Consider the following 19,103-nt stretch of genomic DNA (forward strand, 5'->3'; position numbering starts at 1 on the left):
CCAAATTTTGCTCCCTCTTACCACATCTATTTCACCTTAGTGTCATTAAATACTAGTGTTTGATGTTTCCAATCACCTCTAAATTTGAAATACCCCACTTTTTAAACTTCACCATAGCCTAATTCCCTACATTTATTGACTATATCACCATATTTCATTAGCTCACATTCCATCCAACGACCTAGTATGACAAACCCCCATAATACTTTATCAATTTCCCCTCACTAAATGTACCACCCATATACACTTCAACAGGGAAACTGTCATATATATTAAAAAATAATCAATTTCTTAGTTAGTCAACCCAAATATATAATATTTAAAAAATATTATTTTAAAATCCTAAATTACACACATTATAGAAATCACCCATTATTAAACTCCTTAATGCATACAAATAAACCTATTTTCTATCCCCATTGCAAAACGAAGCATTAATATCAATGCAATCTTCAAATAAAAAAACACAAGTGGAAAATATTTTACTTTGTTAGAACTAGGTTCAAAAAAAAAAAAAAAAACCTATATTTTTAAAGAATCGAAATGCATACCCCTTGTGCTTTATCTTCCACCAAGCTTTATGTCACCCTATCATGATACAATAGACCTTCTTTCAATGACAACTACACTTTTCCTCTTCTTATGGAGGACCACTCTTTGTCGTGGACCACACATACTTTCTCTCTCATGTATTTGAATCTCTGTTCAAAAGGAAGACTTAAGTGTTTCTTTCAGCTTTACTAAGGTGAATAAAGATAAAATTATGGTTTGATAGTGAAATGTAGTGAATTAGTAGGTTATTTAAGGGTTGGGTTATTTTAGGGTTAAATTTTTGACTCATGGTTAAGGTTAGGGCATGATGTGGCAAATAAAAAAATTTTAAAATTATAAAGAAATGCCACATTGGATGCCATGTGTACAAATTTGCTATGTCAACATTTGATTTTGGAGATAGGATACAATTGCACCGAAAAGAAAACGTTAAGATACCAAAACCAAAATTAAAACGTTATGATAAATTTGCAAATTGAGGAAAAGGTTCGGTGTTTTTTGTCAAATTGGTCAAAATTTTAACATGTAATTTACAAATTTTAATTTGTAAAATTAAAAATTAAAACAATTAAAACTTTTAATTTTGTCATATAAGGGACTATTTTGTTAATAAATCAAAACTTCAATAACTATTTTTTTTCATATTGAATTATTAAATGAATGTCATTTTGATCATTTAAAAAAAAGTTGTAATTTGGATGGAAAATAGGATGGATGGATTAATCCGTAGTTTTTTTTTTTTTAAATGTCAAGGACTAAAAAGGTGGATTTTAAAAATATAAGAACTAATTTGTAGGTTTTCTAAATCTCATAGACTAATTTATAGATTTTGTCAAATTTTAAAGACTAAATTATTTATATGTAAAATATAGTAAACAGTATTTTAATCATTTTCACTAAAATTAATGATAATTTAACTATGATTCTAACAGTAGGGATTAATATGTAAATTTATCAAAATATTAATAATTAAATATATAAATTTTAAAAATACAATACAAAAACTTATTTATAAATTTTACAAATATCACAAACTAAATTATAATTTATCCATTCATTAATCCAACTCCTGAAAATTGATTTCTAATGTATGAAAAGCCTAATCTTCCATCCTTAAATGGCTAATTAACATTCTGGGCCTAATGTGGCCTTGTCAAAATTGGATCATGTGTGTTCAGCTACAGACTCCCCCCCGTCTTATAAAATTTTTCTTCTATGCTGGATCTCTTTTGGCACAATTTGCTCATTGTTTGCTCGGCAATGATGCCTAATGGTGGATACCCACTAACTTTTGCACGTATGCCCAGCAGGGTCCAGTCTACGTCAAGGGTTTTCTTTTTACAAAACATCATTTTTAAACAATAGCTTAATTATTTCAAAATTAACAAAAATAAAATATATTAAAATTAACTTTTTATAATAATTTAAAAAATAATAATATTATATTAAAATTCATTTAAATCAGCAAATATATATTTTAAAAATAAAGACGACAGATAAACAGTAATTTTCAGATAAAATGAAGTCTCAACGAAATAAAAATTTTCACTTTAATTTTAAGATAAAATGAGATATTAATGAGATGGAACTTTTCACTTTAATTTTCGGATAAAATGAGATCTTAACGAGATGGAACTTTCACCCTGAGCATAGTTAAAGAAAAATTTTTAGTGTTAAATAAAAAATATGAGTGAAATGCAAATAGGATTTCATTTTAAGTTGCCTTGTATCCAAAACAATATATAGAAAATTAATCAAGTGTAAAAATACAATATAAGATGAACACCTTTTTCAATGTTCAAATATTTTAACTAAATTAAAATCAGCAGGTAGTACAAATCTTGAAATGCACCTTAAAATGAACATAAATTCAAGCTAAAAATTGCCCCATCTGGAGAATTCTTCTGCACTAAACACAAAAGATGATAAATTCAAGCTAAAATTTGCCTCTTCTGGAAACCCTAATAATGATCACCAAGAGAAAAAGAAAAAAAAACGTAAGAAGTCACCAAGCACAAGAACACAAGTCCAAGAATCAGTTGGACACCTGTTCTTGGAATTACAATTTGCAAATTAAAACTGATTATCTTACAGATAAATTCTTGGGAATTAAGGCAAGACTGTCGGATTTCATTTCCTGTACTTAAGGTTGATTGGAAATAATCTAGTTGAGATATATTCTATCACTCGTACGTTTCTCAAACAACTTTGCTTACTTAATGATACCATTCATGTATATGAATGCTTCCAATTTAATACAATTACAGAGATGAAACAAATGTTTATCTATATATATATATATATATATATTAAAACTCATTAGCAATAGAAGAAATATTATTTAAGAAATAATTTTTTTAATTTTTTAATAATTAATTTTAATTAAAATTCAAATTTAATACCTTATAAATTTAGAGAGAACTCCTATAACTGAATTAAAAAGTCATTTGTCATTAATTTAATAATAATAAAAATATATATGCAACTTGTTCCGCTCCCATTGTTTTTGTGAATCTATGAAAACTCTTGAATGTAGAAATTAAGTAACTTAAAATCAAAGTACTAAGATTTGCACATATAGGCCAAATTGGATTTTTCTTGAATTTTTATTTCATGACACATGATAATCGATCTCTCTTCAACATCTTATAATAATTGTCAATGGCTATTTTAATGCTACTGTTTTAATTTTATATAATATTGTAAGAAGAAGTAAACGAGTGAGAGTTAATACATATGCTTCGAAAAGAAAATAAAAGAAAAAAAAAAAACATAGACAGAACATATTAAGCTTAAACAAAGGGGAAAATAAATGAATTTTTGTTAATTAACTCTAAAGCAAAATTAAGCGGTCATCATGTAAATGCGAATTAATGAGTTTCAGTATTATGGTATTGAAATTATTTTAAAAAATATAAGGTTTCAAAAATTCTAGTCTTAATCAAAATCAGTTTTATATAAAAAAACGTTTAACCACAGAAGGCAAATTAAAAACCTATGTGCCATGCTTGTAGGTCTAACTCCATATCCTAAACTGTAAGCATAACTCATCTCCACGTACGACTTTTGCATTTGAAGATGTGGCAAATAGAGATCCTGAAATCTTAGAAAGCAATGTCCATCACAACTTCAAGTCCCACCTCTTTCCCACCTTATCCCTTGTGTCAGATTTTGCAGTATCTCCTCACATGGGAGAGAAGAGCCAGTCCAGACCATTGGATATGCTTGCATGACCAATCTGATGGACAAGATGGTGCCATGCATATATGTCACATATGGAAAAAGAGCATCTAGACAAATTTCAAGAATCATTGCAATGTTGATAGTTTGATGCTTTCTTTCGTTTTTAGCAGCAATTCACATTGTTAGAAACTTCTGTAGGTTTATTTATGGGGTAAAAAGATATTTAGTGAAATTAAATATGGGTCATATATTGATAAAACTAACATGATAAATCTAATCTAGCACAACCCCAATACTCAACGCAATCTATATTAGAAATAAATAATTGATAAATTATAGAGTTCGATATCTCAATTTAAAAATATATAATAATAAGATATTTAAATTTTAATTTATAATATAAAATTTTTATTTTTAAATTACTAATGTAACACTTATTAAATTGAAAAATTATAATTTTATTGACTGATAATTTCAAGTAAATAAGTTCTTAATTATTAAAATATTAATATATATAATTTTAATTACTATTTGACTGTGAATAGATAAAAATATAATTATTTTCTTTTACTTGATAAGTATCAAATTAATAAAGAGAAAATATAATTTTTAATATAATAAGTATCTCATTAATAAAAATAACTTAAAAATTAGCTATTAAATGTCATAAGGAGATTTTCTATTATTTAAATTAAATATTAAAAATTTTATATTATAAATTAAAATTTAAATGCCTTATCGTCAAATACTTTAAATAAGGTATCATTTATATAATTTACCACAGAAATAATTCCTACAATTGGAGGATTGTCAAAACAAAAAAAATCCCATATATTTCCATATATTGAGATTAAGATAAGCACATTATTTTTTTTTATAATTAATTTAATTAAAATTTTAAATCAAGATTTTATAATTTTAGAAATTGACTGTAACAAATAAAAATAATTCTCAAGTAAATGTAACTGCTAAATCCTAATTAGAGACAATGGAGCTGCTATCAAGTCAAAATGCTGTTGTAATTACACTTTGATTTTTCTACTTTTATTACTAACTTATCATTCAAATATTTACACGTCAAAAAGTTGGCACTTCTATTCAAAATTGACCAAAATTATTATTATTATTATTATTATTAAACATTCATCAAAGTCCCCAAAGTGAGGAGAGCGGAGTAGTAATTAAGACCTAATCTCATAGTAATCATTTGTTTTAAAGAAAAAAAAAATCCAAAGGGAAGACAATGATTAGACAGTGAGAGGTTAATGGCCCATGATAAGAGGCCTAAAATATCAAGTGGGGGTCAAGTAGAGGATCAACACAGGGAAGTATAAATAGAGAACAGATGAAGGAGGATAACAAATGTGCAGCAACAGCCAATCAGAAATCACAAAACCAAAAGAGAAAATCCCAAATCATCCACTATTTTTTCTTTCCCAGTTGCAGCCTCCACGCTTGAAAATTGGAGGAGGCCAATTATTTTGTACACACCAATTCCTCCAAATATTTCATAAAAAACAATACCAAACCCAAGGCCAAAGGAGGCCACACGCCCATCCTTCTTCCTCTCTCCCTTTCCTTTACTCCAATCCTAATTCCTTCAACTCCCCATTAAGCCTCTCTTCCTGTCCTCCTCTCCTCCATTACGAATTTTTCTTCCCCTATGGCTGTTTCGAGCGGTTTTGCTACCACTTTGGCTGGTGCGAAGATGGAGACTTTGTTGCTTAATTCTACGTCTTCATCTTCTTCTTCATCTGGGTCGTCTTCTTCGTTGAGGGCCCATTTGGTTTCGCCTTCGCAGATACGAGTTTTTTGCAGGCCGGCTCGTTACAATTGTAGGAGGATTTTAATGCAGAGAGGAGGGGTGAGATGCGAGGTTTCTGCTTCAACGGATGCTGTGGTTGAGACCGACTCCAATATCGATCCGGCTAAGGTTTCAAGTTTGTCCGCCCTTGAACAGCTCAAGACCTCTGCCGCTGATAGTGAGTCCTAAATGATCCATTTGGATTTCTTTTTCATATTTGATTTTTAGTTGTTAATTTTACCAATGTATTGCTTACTTGCCTTTTTAAGCTGCATATTAAATTGTGATTAGTCTCTGATTGAACGGGTTTTTTGTTCTACATGAAAATTGCAAGCATTTTCAAGTCAAATTGATCGTCTTCTTAAGAAAATGCTTAATTTGGCTTTGTTCAATTCATAATTAGTTTAACTTTTTACAATAATTCTAGTAGGAAATTTAACCGAAAGATGGAATTTTTAAAACAAACTGTGCTTGAAGCAGTTCTGTTACGTTTGGTGTGCTCTGACATTTGAAAAAGTCGTAAATGAGCATCTGGGATAGTTGACGAGTGTTATTTTAGTTGCCTGAAATGTCATATGTTCGAGCATTGGATTAATGGTTCAGTTAACTGGCATTCAGAGATTGGGGTTTTCATTTTACACAGTTTTCAAGGAGGAGGGCTTAAGTACTCTCTAAAATTCAATTTACGTAGTGAAAAGTGTTCCCTTACAGTGTATTGGACTACAAGGCTTAGGTTGAAGTCATCTTTGGGTTTTAATATGATTGAAGAATTGCGTAATTTTTTTATTTGGTATTCTTTTACTGAAAATTTTTTTATTGGTCTTCATCAGGATATACAAAGGAAAGGGCTAGCATTGTGGTCATTGGGCTTAGTGTTCACACTGCACCAGTAGAAATGCGTGAAAAACTTGCCATTCCTGAAGCTGAATGGCCTCGAGCTATTGGGGAGTTGTGTGGTTTAAATCATATAGAAGAGGCTGCAGTTCTTAGCACCTGCAATAGAATGGAGATATATGTTGTGGCACTATCTCAGCATCGTGGGGTCAAAGAAGTTACTGAATGGATGTCAAAGGTAATTCCTTCTTTGTTATACTTGGTCCTGTTTTAGCTTTTAAGAAGCCTTTTGCTGTTCTTCTACTTCATCATCAGGATGGAAAATTTTTCAAATGATAAACAAAAGATAGGGTTAGATTGGGCATTAAAGATAACATGCGCCCTGGGTAGATTATCTTTGAGCAATTGAACAGGAAGATTTTGATTTATTTATTTATTTGCTTTTTGAAAGAAATTGCTGTTATCTTGCTATTTATGCAGTCTCTTTTGATTTACATGACATGATCTTCATACGCTTTCTGAATTGCAGAGAAACGAATTAACATCATCTTTAAGTTCTAACAGTTTGATGTTGGTTGCTAAATTGTTTTTTTCTTTCCCTGGCAGACAAGTGGCATCCCTGTTTCAGAAATTTGTGAGCACCGGTTTTTGCTCTACAACAAAGATGCTACACAGCATCTCTTCGAAGTATCTGCAGGTCTTGACTCACTTGTTCTGGGAGAAGGTCAAATTCTTGCTCAGGTTAAACAAGTTGTCAAAGTTGGCCAAGGAGTTGTTGGCTTTGGAAGGAACATTAGTGGGCTCTTTAAACATGCAATATCTGTTGGAAAGCGGGTTAGGACCGAGACAAATATTGCTGCGGGGGCTGTTTCTGTAAGCTCTGCAGCTGTTGAATTGGCTTTGATGAAGCTTCCTGAATCTTCACATGCTACAGCCAGAATGTTGGTGATTGGAGCTGGCAAGATGGGGAAGCTTGTGATCAAACACTTGGTGGCAAAGGGTTGCACAAAGATGGTTGTCGTAAACAGAAGTGAGGAGAGAGTTGCAACTATACGTGAAGAGCTGAAGGATGCTGAGATTATTTACAAACCCCTGGATGAGATGCTAAATTGTGCTGCTGAAGCTGATGTTATTTTCACTAGCACAGCGTCAGACACTCCATTGTTTTTGAAAGAAGACATTAAAGATCTTCCTTCTGTTGGTTCAGAGTTTGGGGGTTTGAGGTTATTTATAGATATCTCTGTTCCAAGGAATGTGGGTTCATGTGTCAATGGTGTTGAAAATGCACGAGTTTACAATGTTGATGATCTCAAGGAGGTCGTGGCTGCTAATAAAGAAGATCGTCTCCGAAAAGCAATGGAAGCTCAGGCAATCATTGCTGAAGAATCAAAGCAATTTGAAGCTTGGAGGGATTCATTGGAGACTGTTCCTACCATCAAGAAATTGAGAGCTTATGCTGAAAGAATCAGAGCTGCAGAGCTAGATAAATGCCTTTCAAAAATGGGTGAGGATATCCCGAAGAAAACAAGGAGAGCCGTGGATGATCTTAGCCGTGGTATAGTTAACAAGCTCCTTCATGGTCCAATGCAGCACCTGAGATGTGATGGGAGTGACAGCCGAACTCTAAGTGAGACCCTTGAGAACATGCATGCTCTTAACAGAATGTTCAGCCTTGAGACAGAAGTAGCAGTGCTGGAACAAAAGCTTCGAGCCAAAACCAGTCAGAAGTAAGCTACGTTATAAATTCACTACATGACACTTCACTCCAAATTCAATAAAGAGGAAAACTGTGTTCTCACCATTGTAGCCTTTAATATAGTTGTCAAAGTATGGGTCCCTGAGGGGGATCCTTGAATTCATTTATCTTATGTAAGACGGTCTTTCTAACTTGCATTTGGGTTCAATCACGTATATCCTGTGTCTTCCTTGGTAACAATTCATCTTTCTAGGTTACACATGAGGAATAATGAGGTGAGCTTAATTCATGTACCGATCTGGGTATGGACATGAAGTCTGAAGATCACACGAAGAACAATGAGTTTATGGCTTGTATAAGTAATACTGTTTATTGCTGTAATTACTTTATTATTTCAATATAGAGATGTGCTTTTGTTGCGAATATTTTATTTGGCTCTCTTGATAAGCTTTGCTGCTATTGCTTGCTCTCTCTTAGTGACGTATGGGCTGCAACTGCAAGGTTAATGGCTCAGTGCTTATTAAATAACCATGGCAAAGAAGTTGGGATATTTGGGTCTAGTCTACCCCAAGTCCCCAGCCCTAGTCTATTCTTCTGGGGTCCCTCAAATACCCGATTATATGATCTTCATGTCCATACACACCGGCCGTGTTAGGGCTACATCTCATGCCTATTCTTAGGGAGATAAAACCCACATTGGTGGGCCAACTATGAACCACCAGTGACACTCTTTTAGAGCAACCAAGAGGTACGATAAATTAAAAGAAAACTAAGCTAGAAGCCGAGAATTGTAGGAACCCTTCTCTTCCAAACACCTGTAGGAGTAGAGACGATGAGTTTGGAGGCTGCAGGAAAATGGGTTCCAAGAGAGAATTAAGAATGAATCTCCATCATTCAAGATGAGTTTCTAGACTCTTTTCTAACAGCAACCATCGTTTGTTATCTGTTCATTTAAACTACCGCAAAGCAAAATTGAACAACATTTTTGGAATTCAGAGGCAGTAAAATAATGGCTGCTCACAATTAATATTTTAAAATTTCCGATTTATTAAAACATAGCGGATGAGATTTGGTTGGCATGAGTTTTCAATTAGAAGATGAAGCATTTTCTTTGTTTTTGTAGTATATCCTGTGAATAATCCAACAATAATGCTGTGACTCTGAACTGAATCTATCTACCGTTGATGGACAAAAACGCTTAGTTGTCAATATTATTATTATTATTATTATTATTATTATTATTATTATTATTATCATCTTGGTTGTAAGGATGAGTTGATCTGTCACTACTACGTTTACAACAAGTCGTAACAACTCTCAAGCTCTTGCTTGTTAGAATCCAATGGCGGCCTTGTAAAAGTGAGAAGACATTCTGCACTCCTGCTTAGCTTTTTCTCTGAGTACATTATTTGCCCCATAAGTTAGAAGCTATTTGAATCAAATGAGTTTCATAAATTTATAAATGAATTTAAAAAAATAAAATAAAATTTACACAATTTATTTGATTTGAAATGAAATATATGAAATTTGCATTTTTTTTTTTAACTAATATGGTGAAATACACATGTTAGACTTTGTATTTTTAAAACCTAATAACTACATCCATGAGTTTTCATTCTATTAACAAATTGATCCTTCCGTACAAAATTCTCTCAATTTATCATTAGTCAAAGAAAAGAAATAAAATTCAAACACTAATTTAAAATTAAATACAAAATTACCCTCTCGTTTAATCATCTATTTCTCCCGTCTCCCTCTTTTCCCCCTCTCTTTCTCTATCATCTCCCTCTCCGTTGTCCCTCTCTCCCTTGATCTCACAGTCTCTCCCTCCCTCCGTCCCTCCCTCTCTCTCTCTCTCTCTCTCTCTCTCTCTCATCTTATTCATGAACACACACTCTCTCTCTATGAAAATAAAAAGTACCAAATCCACAAAAATACATGTCAATTTTCTAGAGAGAGCAACCTATGTAGCAAAAGAACACAAATACTGTAAAATCAATTTATTGTTTGAACCGACATAGCCAATAATAATCCTCAAACTAATTTCCTTCAAATGCTAGTTTGAAATTATCAATGACACATTTATACTTATATTAAACACAATATAGCTCCACAAAATCAAATAGTCCATACAATCATCTATTTCAAAAAGCATCCCCTCATTAATCCCAAGTTCCTCATTGGGCAACTAGATCCATAAAAATTGAGTTTTACTAAAATTCTTTAGAACTTGAGTAAGGGAATGATGGGCTAAAAAAAATATTAATGAGGATGAGAAAAGTAAGAAAAAAAAAATCCTCGAAGAGTAAGAATTTAACATTTATGAGTGTTAGACTTGTAAGTTCTTCGCTATTATTAAGGTAACTTACTACCACACATGTGGATGAAACAAAGGAGGCGAATTAGAAGTTTGAATGCCCAATAATCGCAAGAGAACAAGCACAACCCAAGTAATCAATTTTGTTCATAGCATAGGTAAGCTTCTCCATTTTGATGAATTAAATACATAAAATCATTGGTCCAAAGTTTTGCTTTGATGAAAAATTCTTGAGACCTAAGATATAAAATCACCCATAGACTTAATTAAGAATCTTCCTTTGAAGTAAAATTTTTGAGACCTAAGAGTATAAAACACACAAGGGGAAGCCCATAATCAAGACAAAGTATTAGGGGGCTATTACAATACCCACCAATGGGGCTTAATGGAATATGTGTACAAAATTGGAATATTCATCGAGCACTAAGTAAAGGTGAGTTTTAGTAATAAGAGTATAGGAGAAAAGGAGATCGTGTGTGATTGTTGTAACAAGGAACTTCAACCCTCGAAAGTTAGAACTTCTACTGTTGAAGGTCTTTTTCGGAAGGCATATAAAAAGAAACCCAACTTCATTTCATTAATTGATCATTTGTTTCCCTTATACTTAACTAAACCCTCTCCTACACTACTCTTTCTCCCTTTTTTTCACCCTTTCTTCTAAATCTTTTACTTAAAGTTTCTCTAATACTTATAAACTCTTCCCAATCCTTATTAAGGGTTAGAACCTTCTTTCTCTTTATATTTACATCAAGGTTCCAAGAGGTTGAAGGAAAATCATTAATTTAGCAAAACACTAAGGCTATTGGGTGAGTTTTTTTGTTCTCTCTAACATCTTTTACTTTCTCATAATGTTATTAGAGTATGGGGAGGTTAAATGGGAGATTTGGTAGAAATGGATGTAAGTTAAGTTGTTAGACAACCCTAATATAAGTTTAGAAGTTTAGGACTATAAGGTTTAATTAGGTTATTCATAATTAAAATAATGTAAAATAACTTGGGAAGGGAAATGAGATTTGGTTTGGTGTTTTAAGGCTTGAAAACAATGATTCATGATATGAGAAATGAATGTTGAGTTTCCTAGCTTTGACAACTAAAGTATATAAAAAGTGCATGAAATGTTCGGCAGCTTAAAATCTATCTTTCGGCCATCGAACATTACTGAGAGTAGAAATTAATATTCTTTTGTTATTCTTTTATCAATACTAGAACTTATCAATAATATACATACTATATTATATGGGTATTGAGATGAGGCACCAAGAAGCAAACCTTTGAAAGCAAAGGTCTTTGGGAAAGAGTAAGTTAAATTAAAAGTTATCTTTGGTGAAGTGAGTAGAAACTACAAGCTATTTTCTTTAAAGAATATTTACTGTACATGTGAATTCAGGCATCATGAATTATTTTATTAGATAATATGCATCTTTAGGGGAAAACTATATAAATATGTATATGTTTAAGTATCACAAAGATGTACATCATAATTTATACTATGTCGATAGTTTATGCATGACTCATTGATTCCCAATGAGAAATCATAATAATGATATAAGGATGAGTGTCAATGATATTATGAATGAATGAATTAATCAACTCCATGCTATGAAATGAGGTAGGGATGTTAGGTAACACATTTTTATGCCTCTAGCATCATAAAATGATGTGAATGACAAAGAGGAAGTCTCGATGAGCTCTTATGGTGGGTTAAGCATATTGGAATGAGTTCATAGAAATGTGAAAGGAGGACCATTAATGACATGACTACTATATATGAATTGTTTGTGTTATGAAACTTCATATGGGTGGTTGATAAACCCATTTTATATAGGTATTTTAGGGTAGTTTTGCATCCATTTTGCCCCTTTTAGTTTAGTAATTTTATGCTTTTAGTGCTTATTTTAGTTAATTTCTTAATTTTAGTTTCATTATACTTGATTTTTGGAATTTTAATGTTTTTGATAGGTTTTAATAAGGTTTAAAGGCAAAAAGGTGCACACAGAAGAAATTCAAAGTGATTTGGAAGCTTAAAGTAGTGTGAAAAATGAAGAAAATTTATCTAAGGAAGAAAACCAGCCGAGATTTTCAAAGGCTTCAACATGCCCCGTGTTGAAGGTCATGTGAAGAAAAGAGTCAGCCAGCATAAATCCACATGAGACATGTAGATTCAACACTGGGTTGTGTAGACAGTGATTTTGGAATAAAACACGTAGAAAGTTTCAGGGACTTCAACATGCCCTGTGTAACTGGTCATGCAGAATCTAAAGGCTCCTCATCCGAATCAACATGAGGCATATGGGATAGGGCTGGCAGATTTGTTGACATAAAAAAATTTTCTCTTTTCACATCTTTTACACCTTTTGTCTTTATCCTTTTAGAGACTATTTTTAGTGCAAAACTGGAGGGGATATATAAGCGTCATATTCTCATTTTTACCATAAGGAGAAAGAGAAAAAAATCAAAAGAGGAAGGAAAGAAGGAATCACGACATTTTTTTGGAGAAAGGACACTTGCAGAGTGACATTTCTAACTTCCATTTTCAGAGATTTAGATTCTCTTCTTCTGGGTTCTTTTATTTTTAGTCTTATTTTCATGTTTTCTTGCTCTATTTCATATTTTCTACTTGTAAAAACAAGCATGAGTGAGTAGATAGTTAGGATTTCAGAGTTAGGTGTAATGATTTAAGTTTTATTTGTGGATTTGGACTGGTTTTAACCAGATTTTAGTATATATAAGTTTTGATTCTTATCTTGTGTGCTTATTTACATACCCATTGTTAGTAGCCTTTGGGTTTTGTTCTTAATCTTAGATTAAAGGACCGAGAGGTGAAAATCTATGATAGATAATCAAGAAAATAAATTTAATCACCTAGTGTTAGAAATAAACTAGTGGGTTAAGAGGAATTTCAAGTTGATTAAAGTGCTTAAAGGGTTTTTGGTAATTAAGCATCGCATGAGAATGGGTTTTAGTTTCCTTTAAAACACTCTTTAGTTTGCTTAAAAGAGAAATTAAAGGAAATCAGAATCAACTTCCTTCAAACTTGCATTTCCCTTAATCTTGGTTTTGCCTATCCAAATCCCAATGAAATTTACTTCATGAACCTCAACTCTAGAATCAATTTTTACCATTAATTAATTAAATCTTTAATTACTTGCTCAAATTTTAGTAAATTAGTATAGTGTTTAGAATTTTAATTGCTTAATTTATTATAATTTCCTTATTTTCCCAATTTAATTTGCTGCATCTCTTACTCTATTTTTGGCACAAATTATTGATAGCCTAAATAATCGTGACTTTTATAGTTTGGTACTCAAACAACAAATCTCTGTGAGACGATATTTTTTCTTTACTACTTGAATGACCCGTATACTTGCGGAGTACGTATCAAGTTTTTAGCGCCATTACCGGGGATTTGTTTTTGTTTGATATTAGACGATTGATTATTTGGTTAATTTGGGCACTTTATTTTTTTATTTTAATTTCTTTTCTTTTTCATTTTACTTTGAGATTTTCTTGTTTTGATTTTTCAGGTACATATCTTTTATATGAAAAGAACAAAAAGGGCAGAAATTGATGTAATTTTTGATCTTGAGATTAAAAAGACAGCTAAAGCTTTGAGAGCAGAGTCTAAAAGAAGAAAAGCCGAACTCAGAATTCAAAGACAGAAAGAGCAACATCAAGAGCAACAAGTGATAGAAGCTATGGCAAACAATAACAATAGATCAATTAAGGATCCTGCTTTTCCTAGTTTTGAAGATTTTAGACCAAGTATTACAAGGCCTAGAGTGGAAGCGAATAATTTTTAGTTGAAGCCCTCACTTTGTCAAATGGTTTAACAATCACAGTTTGGGGGAGGTCCTACTGAGAGTCCACATGTGCACCTTACACATTTTCTTGAGATTAGTGACATGCTGAAGATAAATGGAGTATCAGATGATGCCATTCGGCTGAGATTATTTCCTTTTTCTTTGAAAGATCATGCTAGGGAGTGGTTGCATTCATTACCTCCAGGTTCAATAACTACTTGGTATGAGTTTTCACAAGCTTTCTTGGCTTAATACTTTCCTTCTAGCAAGACTACAAAATTGAGAAATGAGTTAACTTCTTTCAGATGAAGGGATGATGAGAGTCTCTATGAAGCATGGGAGAGATATAAGGATCTTCAAAGGAGATGTCCACATCATGGAATTCCTAAATGGATGCTAGTTCAACATTTCTACAATGGTGTTTCTCCAGCAATTAGAAGTATAATTGATGCATCTTCAGGAGGTGATCTTATGGAGAAGTCAGAAGATGAAGTTTATTCAGCATTGGATAAAATTGCTTACAACAATTATCAATGGAGCTGTGAAAGAAAAGAAATGAAGAAGCCATCAGCTGGTGTATATGAGTTAGATATCATGAGTATGTTCAATGCCAAATTTGATGCTTTGACGAGAAAAATGGATGAGTTAAGCATGAAGGTTAATGCTTCAATTGGAGGATCTAGTTATGCAAAAGATGTTAGTGTAGGAAATATGCATTGTATCAATGATTGTCCTTCTTATGGGCAAGAGTTTGGAAATGAGCAAGTTGATTTTGTTAAAAATTATAATAAAAAACTAGTTGGTATTCCTTTTTCGGCTACATATAATCCAGCATGGAGGAATCACCCTAACTTTTCTTAGGGAGGTTGACAAGGATAGCAGCAACAGAATTATCAACAACCTCTTAAATTTCAGCAATAATAGCAGAATTTTCAGCTAAACAGAGTACCACCTGGATTTCCACCACAAAGGAATCAAAATGCACCTGTTCCACAACCACTAATTTAGTCTTCAGACCAAGAATTAATTTTGAAGTCTATGATGGGGAATTTCTTAACTGCTCAACAAAAATAAGGAGAAATGATTTAGTAATTAACTTCAAGGATTGATCAGCTTGCCACTCATAACAGGATGTTGGAAAACCAAATAGCTCAACAAGCAAGTTCTTCTAGCAAAGCACAAGGAAAACTTCCAAGTCAACCAGAGAATCCTAGAGAACATTGCAAGGCAGTGATCCTAAGGAGTGGGAAAATTTTGGGAGATGAAAAGAAAGATGAGGTAGAAGAGGAAAAGAAGAAAGAAGATGAAGACAAGAATGAATCTGCTTCAAATCATGATGAAGTTAATGAGGAAGCAACAAAAACAAGGGAATTGAAAAATAAGAAGAGGAAAAGTATGTGCCTCCACCACCATACAAGCCACCATTGCCATATCCTTAGAGGTTTCAGAAAACAAAGCTAGATAAGCAGTTTGGGAAATTTTTGGAAGTTTTGAAGAAATTATACATCAACATTCCATTTACAGATGCAATTTCTCAAATGCCCTCATATGCTAAGTTCTTGAAAGAAAATTTATCAAATAAGAGGAGACTAGAAGATTATGAAACTGTGGCATTAACAGAGGAGTGTAGTGCTCTCTTACAAAATAAGCTCCCATTGAAGTTGAAGGATCCAAGAAGTTTCTCTATTCCTTGTCACATTGGGGGCACTAGCATTGACAAAGCATTGTGTGATCTTGGAGCTAGTGTAAGTTTGATGCCACTCTCTATTTGTGAAAAGTTGAAGGCTAGAGAATTGAAGCCAACAACTATTTCTTTGCAACTAGCTGATAGATCTATCAAATATCCAGTAGGAATTTTGGAGAATGTACCCTTAAAAGTTGAGAAATTTTTCATTCCTGTAGATTTTATGGTTCTTGAAATGGAAGAGGATATTCACACACCTATCATTTTAGGAAGGCCATTTTTAGCCACAGCAGGGGCTATAATTGATGTGAAGAATGGTAGATTGACATTAAAAGTTGGAGAAGAGGAGGTGGAATTTAATTTGAATCAAGCTTTGAAGAAACATCATGGAATTGATCCTTGTTTAAGGTAGATGTTATTGATGAGATTGTGGAAGAAGAATTTAGGAAAAGATATCCTGAGGACCCTTTGGAGAATTGTTTGGTACATAGTAGAACAACAAAGGATGAAAATCCTGAAGTTGCAGCTTTTGCTCAAATTTTGGAGGCTACTCAAGAAGTTGTATGAGATCAAGTTTTGCAACTTGAAGAGTTGAAACATGAAGTTGCACAACCACCTTTGCTAGATGAGAAGGAAGCACCACAGGTAGACCTCAAACCACTTCCATCTACAGTAAGGTATGCTTTTCTTAGACCTAATTCAACTTATCCTATCATTATTAGTGCAAGTCTGAATGATGTATAAGTTGAAAAGTTGTTGAGAGAGTTAAGAGTGCATAGGAAAGTCATTGGTTACACCATTGATGATATCAAGGGTATGAGCCCTACCTTGTGAATGCATAGGGTTCTTTTAGAGGATAATTTTAAAGCCACCATAGAACATTAAAGAAGGTTGAATCCTAATATGAAAGAGGTGGTAAAGAAAGAAGTCTTGAAATTGTTTGAAGCTGGGATCATTTATCCTATTTCTGACAGTAGATGGGTTAGCCCAGTTCATGTGGTCCCTAAGAAAGGAGGTGTGGCTGTTGTGAAAAATGAAAATAATGAGTTGATACCTACTAGAATTGTCACAGGATGGAGGATGTGCATAGATTACAGGAAGCTTAATAGTGCCAGTAGGAAAGACCATTTTCCCTTGCCTTTTATTGATCAAATGTTAGAGAGGTTAGCAAAACATTCATATTTTTGTTATTTGGATGGGTTTTCTGGTTTTTTCCAAATCCCAATACATCCTAGTGATCAAGAGAAAACATATTCACATGTCCATATGGTACGTTTGCATATAGAAGAATGCCTTTTGGCTTATGTAATGTACCAGCTACTTTTCAGCGGTGTATGATGGCCATTTTTCTAATTTTATTGAGGAAATTATGGAAGTTTCCATGGATGATTTTTCTATATATAGTTTTCCTTTTGATAATTGTCTATCTAACCTCTCTAAAGTGCTTAAAAGATGTGAAGAAACAGATTTGGTTCTAAATTGGGAGAAATGTCATTTTATGGTGCAAGAACGCATTGTTCTTGGACATTTGGTGTCACATAGAGGAATTAAAGTGGACAAGGCCAAAGTAGAAGTGATTGAGAAGATGCCTCCACCAACTTCAGTGAAGGGAATTAGAAGTTTTCTTGGGCATGCTGGTTTCTACAGGCGATTTATAAAGGATTTTTCAAAAATTGCTAAACCTCTTACAAATTTGTTAAATCATGATGTTTCTTTTAATTTTGACTAAGCTTGTTTTGATGCTTTTAATAGGTTGAAGGAAGCTCTAATAACAACCCTTATTATGCAACCTTCGGATTGGTCATTGCCATTTGAGGTTATGTGTGATGCTAGTGACTTTGCTGTGGGAGTTGTACTTGGTCAGAAAAAAGAAAAGAGGTCTTATGCAATCTATTATGCTAGCAAAACTTTAGATGATTCTCAAGTAAATTATGCCACCACTGAGAATGAATTTTTAGCTGTGGTATTTGCTATGAAAAAGTTTAGGTCATATCTGGTTGAATTAAAAGTGATTGTCTATACAGACCATAATGCCATAAGATATTTGATGAATAAAAAAGAAGCAAAGCCAAGACTGATAAGATGGGTTCTATTGCTACAGGAGTTTGATTTACAAATTAAAGATAAAAAGGAAGCTAAAAATATTGTAGCGGATCATCTATCAAGGATTAAGTATGAGAATAAAGATGGAAATGAGGAGGAATTGCCAATTGACGAGTTCTTATCAAATGAGCAATTGCTAGTTGTTGTTGTTGCATTGTCATGGTTTGCAGATTTTGTCAATTACCTGTCATGTGGAGTTTTTCCACCAGATTTGAGCTATCAACAGAGTTAGAAATTTTTGCACGATGTGAAATTTTATAAATGGGAGGAATCATTGTTATTTAAGAGATGTAATGATGGCCTAGTTAGAAGGTGCGTGCCTGAAGAGGAAATAGGAAACATTTTAGAGCATTATCATTCTTCTGACTATGGAGGTCATTTCAGTGTGGATAAAATAGTGGCTAAAATATTTCAAGCTGGATTTTATTGGTCATACATGTTCAAAATTGTGAGAGAATTTATTTTGAGATGTGATAGATGTCAAAGTGTGGGGAATATTTCAAGAAAAATTGAAAATGCCACAACAAGGAATTTTAGAGATTGAGTTATTTGATGTTTGGGGCATAGATTTCATGGGATCATTCCCATCATCTTTTGGGAAAAAATATATTTTAGTAGGTGTGGATTATGTGTCAAAATGTGTTGAGGCCATTGCTTCCCCTATAAATGATGCAAGGGTAGTAGTGAAAATTTTGAAGAAGTTTATTTTTACTAGATTTGGATCTCCAAGAGCTATAATTAGTGATGGTGGATCTCCTTTCTGCAATAAACAGTTTGAAAATCTTTTTGAACAAATATGGGGTTACTTATAAGGTAGCTACACCTTACCATCCTCAGACCAATGGGCAAGCTGAAGTATCTAATAGGGAATTTAAGAGAATTTTGGAAAAAATTGTTAATCATTCAAGGAAGGATTGGTCATTGAGGCTAGATGATGCATTATGGGCGTACAAGACAGCTTATAAGACACCCGCTAGAACTACACCTTTTAAGCTAGTCTATGGGAAATCATGTCATTTGCCAGTTGAGTTGGAACACAAAGCATATTAGGCAATTTGAACTTTGAATTTTGACTTAAAAAGTGCTGGAGAGAAAAGGTTGCTTCAATTAAATGAACTTGAAGAGATAAG

General features: G+C 32.9%; 1 protein-coding gene and 1 non-coding gene across 2 annotated transcripts; one reads left to right on the forward strand and one right to left on the reverse strand.

Annotated features, from left to right (window-relative positions):
• Positions 1-5,097: 5,097 nt before the first annotated feature.
• LOC110656418 (glutamyl-tRNA reductase 1, chloroplastic) lies at positions 5,098-8,494 on the forward strand. Its single transcript, XM_021813153.2, has 4 exons — positions 5,098-5,717; positions 6,370-6,611; positions 6,980-8,100; positions 8,323-8,494. The coding sequence occupies exons 1-4, from the start codon at positions 5,399-5,401 to the stop codon at positions 8,381-8,383; spliced, it is 1,743 nt and encodes a 580-aa protein (XP_021668845.2). The 5' UTR covers positions 5,098-5,398; the 3' UTR covers positions 8,384-8,494.
• A 5,968-nt stretch (positions 8,495-14,462) lies between these two features.
• Positions 14,463-14,569, reverse strand: LOC131178275 (small nucleolar RNA R71). The gene has a single exon (XR_009147409.1). It is a non-coding gene; the product is annotated as a small nucleolar RNA R71 (small nucleolar RNA).
• Positions 14,570-19,103: the final 4,534 nt, after the last annotated feature.

The sequence above is a fragment of the Hevea brasiliensis genome, chromosome 2, assembly GCF_030052815.1.
Source record: "Hevea brasiliensis isolate MT/VB/25A 57/8 chromosome 2, ASM3005281v1, whole genome shotgun sequence".
NCBI lineage: Eukaryota > Viridiplantae > Streptophyta > Magnoliopsida > Malpighiales > Euphorbiaceae > Hevea > Hevea brasiliensis.